Consider the following 13,551-nt stretch of genomic DNA (forward strand, 5'->3'; position numbering starts at 1 on the left):
GAATGCTGTTCTTGTCAGAAATAAAGTAAAAACCTTTAGAGTATAATTTGTGGGAACACAACTGAAAGAAAGTACTTGATGAAAGTCTCTGTCAGTATAATCTGATGTATTTCTGAGATCAATAGTGTTTCAAGGCACTAAGTTTAGATTGTATGTCCAATATCCAAGATGTAAGAAGTTTATCAGATTTCCTGCAAAGATTCTAGAAGAAAACATTAGCCTGGTATTCAGCTGTAGCTTGGCAATTTTCTACCTGCCCCCTTTGGAATTTACTATTTAATTAAAAAAACCCAAAAACCCCAAAACAGCCAAACCTGAAATTCGCATTAGAACTTTCTCATAGCATAGCAACCTCTATTAAGCTGTTTATTAATATTTCATTCCTGATTCTCTTTTCCATAAACTTGCTTCTTCAACAGGTTGCTTCCACAAATCCTCCATCTGTGGAATCACTTGCTAAAGTGTCTTGGAATCCTTACAAGTAGTACAAACCACTATGGACAGCTTCTTAATGAAGTGAACTTTAAAATTGGCTGCATTAAAGCTTAACATTTTAATGAAAATTTACTCTTACAAGTTCATTCCAAGATGTGTGAAAAAACAAAACTATTACCTTGGTTAAGTATTTCAGTACAGCTTTATATGCTAGTGAAGAATGCCTCGTTCCCATGAGTATTCTCCTGAAAGGAAATGTTTTAGTAACTTCTGTTTCTGCCTGTTTATTTTGAACTCCTAACAATACGAATTTCTGTAATGAGCTGTGACTGTTCTTTGTTGTTAATAGAGGTTAATGGCTCAGTTGCTGTACTCTGAATTAGGATCAGGGATATCTTTGCTTTTTGGTTTTTGTGATTATTTCACATTCCGATTTTAGTTTCCAGCTGGGCAGTCTGGAGTCCCATGGCAATTCAGGCCAGTCTCCGTTAACATATGTAGTCCTGCCTATGGGCCAGTCAGGCTTTTGATCTCATTGTGAACTGTTTAAGGGAGCTGAGTGGTACAAAGCCCTGAACGGGCAGGTGGATATCCTCCTAGCATGGTTTACTTGGTGTTTTGGTATGAATGGTCAGTGCAAGCTGGAGGGAAGGAAGGACAGAACCATGATGCAAAGAGATACCAGCAGCTCCTGGATGTGCCTCCTTAGCACTTCTGGTTAACCATCAGTCCTCTTTATTCCTAAGCATGAAGGGCTGATTGGGTTGTGTGAGTTTTGTGGGTTTGTTTTTGTTTTGTTTTTTTTTTTCTTTTAAGTGACCCAGTTCCTGTCACTTATCTCTTGTGTTTATGAACCTTTTGGTTAGTAATCTGAACAGCAACAACAAAAATCATCAGGAATCCTTCCCAGTGTTTTTACTGCTCCCGATGCTGGGTTTGGTTGACACCAGTGAAATGACTGACACTTACATCCCTCCTACCTTAGAGCTTTTTTATTATGCTAGGAGTAAAAGTGCGTCTCATTCAATAGCCTTTCTCCAGCTTTCGTTGCACATCTGTTTTTATGACGCACCTTCCCTCGTGTCTGCTAGACACATGCCTGGAGCTGTAGTCGAAGTCCTGGTCTTTACAGGATATGTTTATATCCATCTGATCTTGCAAAAAAGTCTTTAAAATTATTCCCTCTCCCTAGTATTTATTCCTAAATGCTTTTCATAAACAGGAACTTGGATTCATTCTGTAGTCCTTTTGTTTTGCTACCTTAATCTCATTTCTTAAAATATATTTTTAATTCTCCTAATTATCATAGGAATTTTCCTTCATGAACTTTTTCTCTCTCCTGTCAGAGAGAAAGTAATTAATTCTTTAGAATGCTTATGTGTTCATACTGAAAATACCTTTCTGGACGGTAACGTGATTCTAAGATGACTTCACACCTGCTTTGTATTGATTGTCTTAAAACTGAGCTGTGCACTGTCTTGTCTCTTCTTTCCAGTGGTAAGTCTGCAGATTATAGTAGCAGCTCTAGTAATTAGTCTCCTAAGTGATCTTAGAAGTGAAAAAGCATATAATATGATGATTTCAGTCCATTGTGTCATCTAATGCTTCCTGTAATAATTAGATGCATCTTGTGGTCTAAATTTAAGGAACATTCTGCTATATTTTTTTTCTGAACTATATTCTTTAATGAGGGCAGAAGGTTAATGCCATAGTTACTCAAGTGGATAAAGATTGGGCTTGTCTGCTCTCTCCTCTCAGATTTCATAGCTGCGATGCACAATGTAGAGCTTAAACTTTCTCTGACAGATTTCCAGTTAATTGTTTTCATTTTCATTTCCTCACATCTTGTCACTTATCAGCTTTATTAGTTAGGTAGTAATATACTTGCCTGCAGCAAGAATCTTTTATTTGGTGTGAGCAGTTTAACAGTGAGAGCATATTAGAATATGTCATCTAACTGTAAATGAAAGCATTCTCCTATGAAAGATTAAAAGAAGATTATGTTGCAGCCATATTTATTTTGCTAGGAGAGCTGTTCTTTGTTTTCAAATTTCTTTAATACGTATCTATTAAAATAACTACATAACGAATGCTTGTTATGTATTTTAGAGATTTTTATAGTTGATTAACATTTAATGCCTTGCTTCCAACAATGCCTTTTCACAAGAACTTACTCTCCTATATTCTACTGTGTCTTAAATTGAAATTGGAGGAGGAAAATCTGGACAACACTGATGCGTTCTAAGGCAATTGAAAGCAAATCTGTAATGTAAATAACATTATAGAATCTAAACCATTGTTTCCTCAAAGTGGTATGATTTTTTTTTTCTCCTTAATTTGAACTCTTTCAGAATAGCCTGTTTTACTCCCGGTGATTTTTTGAGAAAGAACTTTGCTTTTGTGTGTGAATGCTTGCTGGGCAGCTGGACAAAGCCGGGAGCTTTCCTCATTGCCTCCTCCCATTTCCTGCCACCTCCTGCCGCACTCTGTTTCAGGCTCAGAGTAGCAAAGCATATGCTTTGATATCTGAATGATAACTGGAATTACCTAACATAAATTTATCTTCTGAACTGAGGTTTTTGTTCAGATGTTTTGAACCTATAGGTTTTGGGAAACTCAGCAGAGGAAGTAAGGTCTTGAGTACAAAGCCCAAAAGGCTGTTTTTGACAGCAACATTGTGAAAAGTCTCTGATGAGAAAGCTGATGTGGAAGTCGTGGAATCACAGAATCGTTTTGGTTGGAGATCTGCCTGTGGAGATGGTCAAGACCTAACTGAGCATGGTCCTGAGCAACCTGCTGTAGCTGACCCTGCTTGAACAGGGGTTCAAGATGGCCTAGATGATCTCCAAATGTCCCTGTCAATCTAAACAATTCTGTGTGATTTTGAACTAATACTCTAACTCCTTAGGTTTTCCTAAGAAATTATGTACTCTTCATCGCAGGTTTGATAATAAATAATTTCAAGTATTGTATCAAAGCCAGCTGAATAGCTGGTATCATTGGCTGGCTTGTGACGCGACTGTTGAGGTATGCAAGCTTCCCCTTCCTCTGCTAATTCCTGCAGTCATTAACTTTGTGGCAAGAATGCAGCAGAAATAGTAAACCTCCTGCTGCCATGGTGCCTCTTCAAGACACTTTACAAACATGTTTTAATCTTCACAGTATTCTAATGTTACAGCAGCAGGCTTTAGTGTCACCTGTAAATAGCAAGTGTGTTAGCTGGGGCTAACGGTGGCTCTAGAAGTGTCCCAGGACTGATGGTGCGCATTGAACGTTGGCAGTAGTTGTTGGGCTGGTCAATGGCATGGCTCTCCTTTTTGGATGCCTGAGAAGCAGATGTGGCTGGCATGTTTTGAACAAGATTGCTCTGCAGATACTGTGTAAGATCATCCTTCAGTAAGAGATGAGTGGGGGAAAAAAGTAGCTTTTTTACAGAGCAGATATTGGTTTTGGTTGTGCACATCTTTCTAACTGCCTTCCAGTAAAATCCACATAAAGATGTTGCCATCTTTACCTTTCAGATTAACTTCACTAGATGATTATCTATTTCAAAGATATCCTTCTTGGGAGTATATGTTATTTTTCTAAAGCTTTTAATGGTATCGGTGCTTGCAGGGCATGGGGGAGGATGAGTGCTAGGGACTGACTCAGTACTTTCCAAGAGAAAGATGTAAGGTCAGTTTTTTCTTTGTGTCCCTTGAAAGATGGAAACACAACCATATTTTTCTTTCCTGTATTTATTGCAAGAACCCATTCTGTTTCTATACCTGGTTGACTCCTTGTTGGAGGGCTTGGTCTCTCATTTCATTCTTGCTGCTCTGCAGGAGAGAATCATCTCTCATTTTCATGTTACTCTTGCAAACAGTAGGGAAGGTGTTTATGGGCCAAATGATAAAATAGCCATTGGCAAGCAGACTTTATCTCCCCCCCCCCTTTTTTTTTTTTTTTTCTTTTTTTGTTTTTGAGGTACCATGGCTTGTTAGTGGTGATAGGTCTTAATAGAGTAGCGGAGAGCAAAAAATGAATGGCCTCAAAAAAACCCCTCCAGAGATACCAGGCCTCTGGTCCACTGAGTCACAAATTCCCAAACCTGGTGATTACTGGAAGCTTGTTTAGGGTGTAGCAGGGGAATCACTCGATGCTTGTTTTGCTGCTGAGCCTTTCCTAGGCCTCTGCTGCCCGTCGCTGGCGGAGGCCGGGACGCTGGGCTTTGGGCTTGGCCCTGCGGAGCTGGGCGTCCTGCCAGGCCAGTCCTGGTGACAGGAAGATGGCCAGGCCGCACCAGGGAGCGAGCATGAGGGTGAGGTGGCATGCCCAAGGCAGAGAGGAGGTCGGGGAGCGGGATGGCCCAGCCTCCCCCGAGCAGGGCTGCAGCAGCTGTAGGGCCCTTCCTCTCCACCCGGCGTGGGCCGCTGCCTCGTGTGGGTCCTCAGTGGCTTTTGTTTCCAGAAAGGAGACATGCACCTGTGCTTTCCCGTAAAGGCTTTTCCCTTATATATGCGCTATTTGCATTGCTTTAGTTATAATTAGTTCAAACACTGATGTGAGAGAAGTATCCCTAATGGTGGACTGTGTTTGAAAATTTCCTTCTCTATCAAACATGCAAAAGGCCATTGGAATGTTTTTTTTCCGTGGTGTGTTCTGGTTCGCTTTGAAAAATGGTTGAATAAATTTTTAATGTTTTTTTTTTTTTTTCCTGACACTTTTATGTGTTTTCTTTTTTTGTTTTAATTTTTTTTTTTTTTTATTCTGTGTGGGTTGCTCAGTCAATAGGAGGAGGCTGCATTGGCGCATCCTGGGAGGCTCTGCCAGGAACGGGGTTATCACGCTGAGAGGCTGCTGCGTGCGTTTACCCATTGTAACAAAAGATCTTCAGATGCCATCTTATTATTAAACAATCTATATTCCTTGCTCGAGCTTTTGGAGGTTCCCAGCCATTCTGTCAGGCTAACCTTGTTGCTAAAGGTGATTTTGTGCTCTTAGTTCTGTGAGTCAGCCAGGCAGCGGGGCACTGGCCGAAGCCTCCACCATTTCATGACAAAGCCTTTCTGTCATGACATGAGCCGGGAGCCGCACCAGTTCTTGGGGAACTGCCTTGCACACCTTTAGGTGACCCCCTTTCTTGCTGGGGGTTTGGCACTGGGCTGTGCTGGTGTGGGGCTGTCGGTGTGTTTGCGGTGGAGCTGCCTCAGGCTGGGACATGGGATGTCTCTGCTGCTGCTCGGCCGTGCTCGCTGTGCTCAAGTTGTATCTCAGCTGGCTTCAGTTGAAATGTGGTTTTGTGCATGTGCTGCCAGGGTATTTCCAGTTTTACCTACAAAAAATTGCTCTTGGTTGTCATTGTTGGTTCTTTTAAGGAAATAGGGATACGGATTTCCTTCAAACGAGAGCACAAATTTGTCTGTGGATTTGGACCACCAAAGCATGTATTGCACCCAGCTCTGCTCTTTACATGCTATTGAACTCCTGTTTTTATGGGGGTGGGTGTGTGTGCATGCATGCTCCTGTGTGTGTTCCACATGGCACTTCTATCTCTTGCACAAATGGCTTATTTAGAGCCATTGCATAATTAATAGGAAATACTACCAGTGTTAAGACAGAGTAAAAGGCACCTGTGCTTTAACTTCAGTCCTTGCTTCCGTATGGCAGTAGAGTTTTTAGCACTGCATATGGAATACTTTTAAACCAAGTCAAGAAACAATCAAGAAAGTCAAGAAACAATCCATTCTATATAACAATAATGAAATTACACAATAATAATAGTGAGAATATTAACGCTTGGCCTTGCCTTTCCTTGGAGGTGGAAACCATGCTAAAGTTCTGTTTAAACTCAGAGCTGTGAACACTTGGCATCTTCAGTTAGTCACTTTGACTTACATATGCTTGCTTGGATTGTAGCATCTCTTTGTTTCAAAACTATAATTATATTTATGCTTTTTATTTAATCTTAGTATACATACAGTGTGAATTGAAGTAAGTTACTTCTTGCATCACTACATCAAACCTTGAGCTTGCAATACAGCTGGTAGCAACCAGTGTGTGTACCCATTTGCTCTGGGTATTCTTCTAGAGTTCATTAGGTGTATTTTCTTTCTTTTAATCTTTAGGAACCTGGAAATCAAAATCTTCCAGGTTGTTCCATTTAAATGTTATAATATTTTATGATGAAAAAAGGTTGTAGTATCTCTCTCAATTTTATAACTGTAATTTAATTTATTCTTGTAGGTGTAGCATCTATGACTGTGCCAGTGTACATCGCAGAAGTTGCTCCACCGCACTTAAGAGGCAGATTAGTCACCATTAACACTCTGTTCATCACCGGAGGGCAGTTTTTTGCAAGCGTCGTCGATGGAATCTTCAGCTACCTCGTGAAGGACGGGTGGAGGTTTGTGAGTCTTCCTTGCTAAAGGCAAAATTGGCATGGTTGTGATTTAGTTGACAGCTATTGTAATGCTTGTTGGTAAAATAGCGTTTACATCTAGAGTGGTAAAACTGTATACTGAAATGGAACTTTAATAATTAACTCTTGCTAAATGATATCCATACTGTTTTCACTTAGGCTTAATATTCACAGTGTGCTTAGTTTTTTTGACTTTACTAAACTTTAAAATGGATGAGCAATAATTATGCATCAACAAGCTTGAATGATTGTCATGTTTATGAAAGTAGCTTGCCTTTTGCATTTAGAATAATTACATGCTGATTTTTCAAAAGGCAAATTTCCAGTAAGTATGATGCTGCATGCGCAAAGCAGAGGTGTATTTTGAATATGCTTAATCTGAGCAGTAGTAATCCAATCAGAATTGAAGTGAAAGATACTGTAGCATAACTTTGTAGTTAGAAGTTTAGGTTCTAGAATAATAGAATCTCTTCTACTCTACTTTCTGGATATTACCTTCTTCTGTAGACATCGCTCAGTGCTTCTGGGCTGCAGCCTCATACCTACCATCTTTATGGTGGTGTGTCATTTGAGAGTAATGAGAAGTTTCAGTGGCTCAGTCACTTGCAGTGCTGACTTGAAAAAATAATTAACAGAAATGTGTAGGAGGAATAACTTATAGTGTACATTCCAGCTTCTGAAAAGTTTTGTTTAATTATGTGCATTTCTCTTGAAACACTCTTGGGAAAGGGATGCATGTTGTAGGGTCTGTCTTTTCTGTTGCTACAGCCTGGAATCATTTTGCTGTTTGAAAATCTTAATTTGAAGGATCCTCCCCCTACCCCAAAAACTTGCAACATAAATGTTAGTGTTCTGTGGCTTCTAATGGAGCTGAATAGGGTTCCGAGGTGCACTGATGTTTGAGGTTTAAGTTGGGAATAACTAATTTGGGACTTGGTACATAGAAGAACTTGGAAGCTGATCTTTTTACAGTATGTAAAGAAATACTCATTAACACACACAATTAATGTTTTCTTCTTAATGAATCTACAGTTTAATTTGTGTATGTCTGAAGATTCAAGAAGTTTGAGGTTTTTACTTTTTGTCCATGTGATTGTTTCCTTTGCCTCTTCTGTAAAAAGATGCCACATCTTCACCTTAATGAAAAAGTCACTTCATGCTGATTTTGTTTAATTTTAGTTTAAATTTTAGCTCTGCTTTGTGGTCTCTGAAAATGCACTGGTTACTTTAGCTCAGGTGAATATAGCATTTTGCATTTTTACATGAAGCTTTTGATGACCTTTTCATTATAATACAGCTGCATTCTCTGGCAGACTATATGTCCACTTATGGAGAATGGAGAAAAGGCCTTCACTGGAAGAGAAACTTAGTTTTATAGGAGTGCTAATCCCTTTCTGCAGTTGAAGAAATATGCTCAATTTTGAGAAAACTTAATGGCATGCAGTAGTGCATTTCTAGGTAAAATACAAACTGAATTATTTGATCCCTGATGCCAGTTATTCAGTAGCTGCTTTATTATTTTAAATTAACTTTTAGCCTAAATAATTTGCTAGTGTAACGGCTGTGCATGGGCCTGGGTGAAAGGAATGGACAGAGAAAGATATGTATTTGGCGTGGAGCTCTGAGTTACTGTTAGAGGTGGTGTGCACTTTCTGTTTAGGCAGATGTTTCAAGTTCAGTTTACCTCAGCAGTTAGGGATTCAGCTGGGGGAAGCTTTTGTAGATGTAAATACAGTGTGTTTGTTTTGGTTTGGTTTTTTTTTTTCCCATTAGTGGGCTGACACATAGGAGGTAAGGATGTGTTTGTAATGTGTATTTCCGTAAATACTATTGTATTGGAAGAAAAATACAAGCTAACAGTATTTATCTTACTGGAGCTGTGGTTTTTGTTCAATTGTTCAGATCACAGAATGGCAAGGGTTGGAAGGGACCTTGGGAGATCATCTAGTCCAACCCTCCTGCTAAAGCAGGTTCACCTAGATAAATTAAGATATTCCCTAGCTTGAACTTTTGCAGCTCACAAGCATACTTCTAGGCTTGTTTTGAAAAAAATCAAATAGGTAGCATTGTGGTATAGGACGTATCAGTTTTCAAATCAAGCAGTGACATAGGATTGACAAGTATAGTTGTGTGCAAATGATTATTTAAGTGAAAAATATCATTCCAGTTTGATACACACACAAGTTACCACCTTTTGATATGTTAATTTGTAAATATATTTAGCTAAAGTGGAAGATAGGTGGAAGGCAATAACCATTGTCAAATGTAGATTTCATCTTTTTGTAAAACACTGATGTTTCGATACACCACCGTACCTTAAATAGGAATGAGGCCCCCACCCACTGAAATGCTGCACAACTGTTCTGAGAACTTCGACATTGGTGTAACTTACTCTTCTGTTTGAAACAGAAAATAAACTACTCTGGTATAATTCAGGCCTTTTAACTTACCTGAACTGAGAAAAAAAATTAAAAGCAAAATCTAGAACCTGTGGATTGAGCAAGACTAGGAGGTTGGGTGTTTGATCAGAGGTGTGTGAGATGCTGCCTTTTGAAAATCTCCAACTGTGGACATTTCCACTTCTCAACTTGTTCAGATGTTCAGTTACTCTTACTGTAAAGAATTGTTTCCCCTCATCTTTGATTTGAAATTTTCCTTGTTGCAGCTTGCACCTATTGACTGTTGTCCTTTCACAGTGTACATCTGAGAAACGTCTGTCTCTTCTTCTCTATGAGCTTCTTTTCAGTTGTGAAAGATGGAGATAGATCTCCTCTTGATCACCTCTTTTCTGGGCAGCACAAACCCAGTTCTCTCAGCCTCTTCTTTTATGTCATACACCCCAGCTGCACGACTGTCTTAGTGATCCATTGCTATACCTGGTTTGTAGTGCTCTTTCATGTTGGTGGTCCCAGTCTTCCAGATTCAGCGTGGTGTGTTGAATAGTGAGGAGTAATTGTTTCTTGCAGCCTGCTGGCTCATGCTGACTAATTTTTACTAATGCAGTAATGATATGTTTTATGTACAGGCCAAGTACTGTTCTGCTGGGTTGAGTGGAGCAAAGTGAAGTGAAACTGTTGACAATATGCTGGGCAGAAACTGAGGCTATGCTAGGGATGGGGTATCCAAGGATTCTCAGCTGCCATGCTGGAGCTGTTAATTGGGGATTGTGTACTTGTCTGTCCTCAGCTAGATTATTGCAGCCTAAGACTGAGCAGGGAAGAGTACAGATTGTCTGTCACCTGCAAAGAGTGGCCAGCAAACACATGGGGAGGAATCACAGATGCTCACTCCTGAGTCATCACGTATAAGAAGGGAACTCATGGTAATTATTGTAGCTCTTAGTGACTGAATGGCTAAGTATTGGAGTGCTACAAAAAACCAATAAGGAACTATACTTTTTCTCAGCTCTGCTTGTTCTTAGAAATTCTGGATATTAAATTAAAAATAAACCAAAGAAAACAAATATTTAACCTGACTTTTATGTCAGGTTAGCTTTATAAACCCTGCTAATGCCATCTTAATAGCATTGCAGCAGTATGTCTGAGGAGGGGAAATGTTACAGCAGACTTATTAAATTTCATGCTGGATTTTTTCAGGTCTGGTAGACATCTGGCTTCTAATGCAAAGTCTTGTACTATGTATAGGAAAGAGCTATATTAGATTTCTGAAAGCTGGCTCACTGTACGAAATGTCTAAAATTGCCTGCTTTTACTCTAAATTGTTTATATCAAAGTTGCTTGATCTGGAAATTGCAACAACTCTTGAACTTGCAATGGATGTGTCCTCTTAACTGAACATTTTCCTTCTTGCCTGTTCCTTGCACTCAACTTTGACCAGAAACACGTTGATTGGAAGCTGATTTTAGTGAGTGAGCCCTTTCTGTACATTTCTTTTTTATCATGCCTCTGATAAACAATTCAGTAGATTCCAACCTGGTAGCCTTAACAGGCTGGATCAAGCTTTCAGGACCGTCAATTGATTTTGCCTCTGAATTGCTCACAAATTTCTTTCTAGACCAAGATTTACTTGCATGACCTTTGGAAATTTTTGCTGGTTTAGGGAAGAACTTTAGGGTTCAGCTTGGGGATGGTAAGACTGGCCTGCGTGCACGTTGTCCTGGGATGGCCATCCTCTTTGCATTACCTTTTGGGTGTTCTTTTCCCCATTCTACAGTTTTCTGCCCTATGGTATTGCTCATGTTTTTCTTTGTTAAATCTACAAATATCTCTAAGAAAGTATTTTTCCATTTTCATTTTCATCCAAAATGCATTTAGACTTGACGAATAGATTTGCTTCATTGCCCTGAAGCAAGGTTTCCATTAATGGTTGTGCTCTCTTTCCTATTCTATTAGCAATCTCTTTTCATAGTGTGTTTTATAAAAAACATACAGGTGAGAGACTGCTGAATAACCTGTGTGAAAGCATGCATCCTAGGGCATGAAGGAGAGGAGCTGGACATTAGCAAATCTGCTTAATCTTCTGACTGATGTCAAGGTGTGAACCTGTTTATGAGTACAGACTACCTCAGTATTCAGTCTGAGGGCTAGTTTCTGGAGGTGTGTTAATGATTATAACCACTAATGTGAAACCTGTGACAGCTGCAATAATGTACAGATGACACCAGCACTGTTTAAAGTCTTTAATGGAAGTGAAAAAAATCTCAGTGAAGTGCAAATGGGAAGAGGTCAGATTTAAAAGGCAGAACAAAATTACACATTGTTCTGCATACCTGTTATTCTTCTTAGTGTTTAATTGAAAGAATATGAAAATGTGAAGTGTATAGACCAGAACCACCCATGAAAGTTGGTGGTATGCTTGTCTTCTGTAGTCTTTTCCCCCTACTTAGGCTGGAGTGAATCACCGTATCTCTGGGTGTTGTCACAGGTGTCAGTGCTGATCCCCAGAAGCATAACTCTCTGGCCGGTGGTAATTCTCTGAGTAGAGAACTAGCCTTAATGCTGTGTATAGCAACCCCACCCAGGCATCTAAAATGCAGTTTCGATTTAAAACCTAACATTGCAGCTGGCTGAAGATGTAAGAGCAAATGCTCTAAAAGATCTGGTGTAAATTGCTGTGCTGGTGAAATGAACACTTTTCAGTGTTTCTGCTTATAGTTAGAAATTTTCAAAAGTAAAACAGGCATCTCCTTACACAAGATATGTGTTCCTTGGTCATGTGTGTCTCTGTATATGTATTACTGACCAAATTAAGCATTTTTCATTGGCTGTTTTTTTTAAATGTCTGTAAAACAATTAGCAGGATTTCTGTCTTATTTGCCATCAGCAGTACCCATTTGTTTTCTGTGTCTTTGCTTTCTCTTTCTGTTCATTCTTTTCTGTCTTCACTGAATGGATTATCAGTTTCCAAACTACTGGAATGTTTCAGGGTTTTTATTTAGTCTTATTTAGTGTCCTCAGGACCAGTGGCTGTAGAGTAAGTGGTGGCAGAATAGTCAACATGTCCTTGAGATTTCCTGGAATTGAAAGCGAGGGTCCTGTTTCCTAAAATACTTGCAGAATATGATTCTTGCCTGCTTAACTTCTGGTGATAAAGAATATGTGGGGAGAAGGGTTTGATTTGTAAATTACAGCTTTGAGTAGCTGTGGCTGAGTCTTCTCATAGCAGGTTTTGTAGGCAAACATTAGATATTTATTTATTTATTTACTTATTTCCAGGTACATGCTGGGCCTGTCAGCTGTTCCAGCAGTTATACAGTTTCTTGGATTCCTCTTTCTTCCTGAAAGTCCACGCTGGCTCATTCAGAAAGGCCAGACTCAGAGAGCCCGGAGAATTCTGTCTCAGATGCGTGGCAACCAGGCAATTGATGAGGAGTACGACAGTATCAAAAACAACATAGAAGAAGAAGAAAACGAAGTTGGAGCAGGTATGCTGAATGCTTGTTGGCCTCTCTGCCTATCAGTGAGGAGATAAAAAATTAGAAAAAATGTGGAAGTAGTAGCCTGTAGGAACTTGATGTTTTGCTTTTTCTTGTCTGTTTTGCTATTTGAAATATTTCATATACTGGTAGCTTCAAAAATGAACAGATGTTTCTATGATCCTACAGTTTTAAATTAGGTTCCGATTTCTTAAGTGAGGAAAAAGTAAAGTTGTGTAAGATTCTAAGTTTATACCACCTACGCTTATGTGAGAATTGCACTCAAAAATTACTCAGTTTTAGAACGCACATCTTGAAGGGTGGAAATAAATAAAATGAAGTTTGGTTTCTTTCATCAGTGGAAAATGCCAAACAGACACTAGGGAGTTCAGAAGGCATTTTGCTTGCCTGAATAATCCAGAGGCTGTATCCTGCAAAACTAGGCACGTAATACAGGGATTCTTTTTTAGTAAAGGCAGCTTCTGAAAGTCCTTTTGGTCCGCCCTCAAGAGAATAAGGCATTTAAACCCTTTTTTACTCCTTTGTATCCTTGTGCCATAATTGCTCAAAATTTTATGTATGTACTTATGTGTGTGTTTCTAAAGCAAGATTACCATTCTATTGACTTTCTGTCCACTACGTATTTTTTCCTTTGCTGAAAGTGTTAATGTGGGAATCTCAAGTAAGGCTCTTAAGGCTTATCTTAATTCTTGCTTGCTTAGAAATTGATAGGAAAATACTGTAACTTCTTAGAGCTGATGGAAAGAAAAATGCAAGTTATTTGACTGTGTCTGTGTAAATTGAGATTCAACATCTTACAGTACCTAATCTCATTGTCTCG

At 39.3% G+C, this 13,551-nt stretch overlaps 1 protein-coding gene across 1 annotated transcript in view; it reads left to right on the forward strand.

Moving 5' to 3' along the window:
• Positions 1 to 13,551, forward strand: part of SLC2A13 (solute carrier family 2 member 13) — a 157,646-nt gene that overhangs the window by 15,113 nt on the left and 128,982 nt on the right. Inside the window, exons 3-4 of the mRNA XM_035891687.1 lie at positions 6,661 to 6,820; positions 12,511 to 12,719. Coding sequence (XP_035747580.1) covers positions 6,661 to 6,820; positions 12,511 to 12,719 — 369 coding nt within the window. The remainder of the gene's footprint in view (positions 1 to 6,660; positions 6,821 to 12,510; positions 12,720 to 13,551) is intronic.

Source organism: Egretta garzetta, unplaced genomic scaffold, assembly GCF_000687185.1.
Source record: "Egretta garzetta isolate BGI_Z169 unplaced genomic scaffold, ASM68718v1 scaffold33, whole genome shotgun sequence".
NCBI classification, from domain to species: Eukaryota; Metazoa; Chordata; class Aves; order Pelecaniformes; family Ardeidae; genus Egretta; species Egretta garzetta.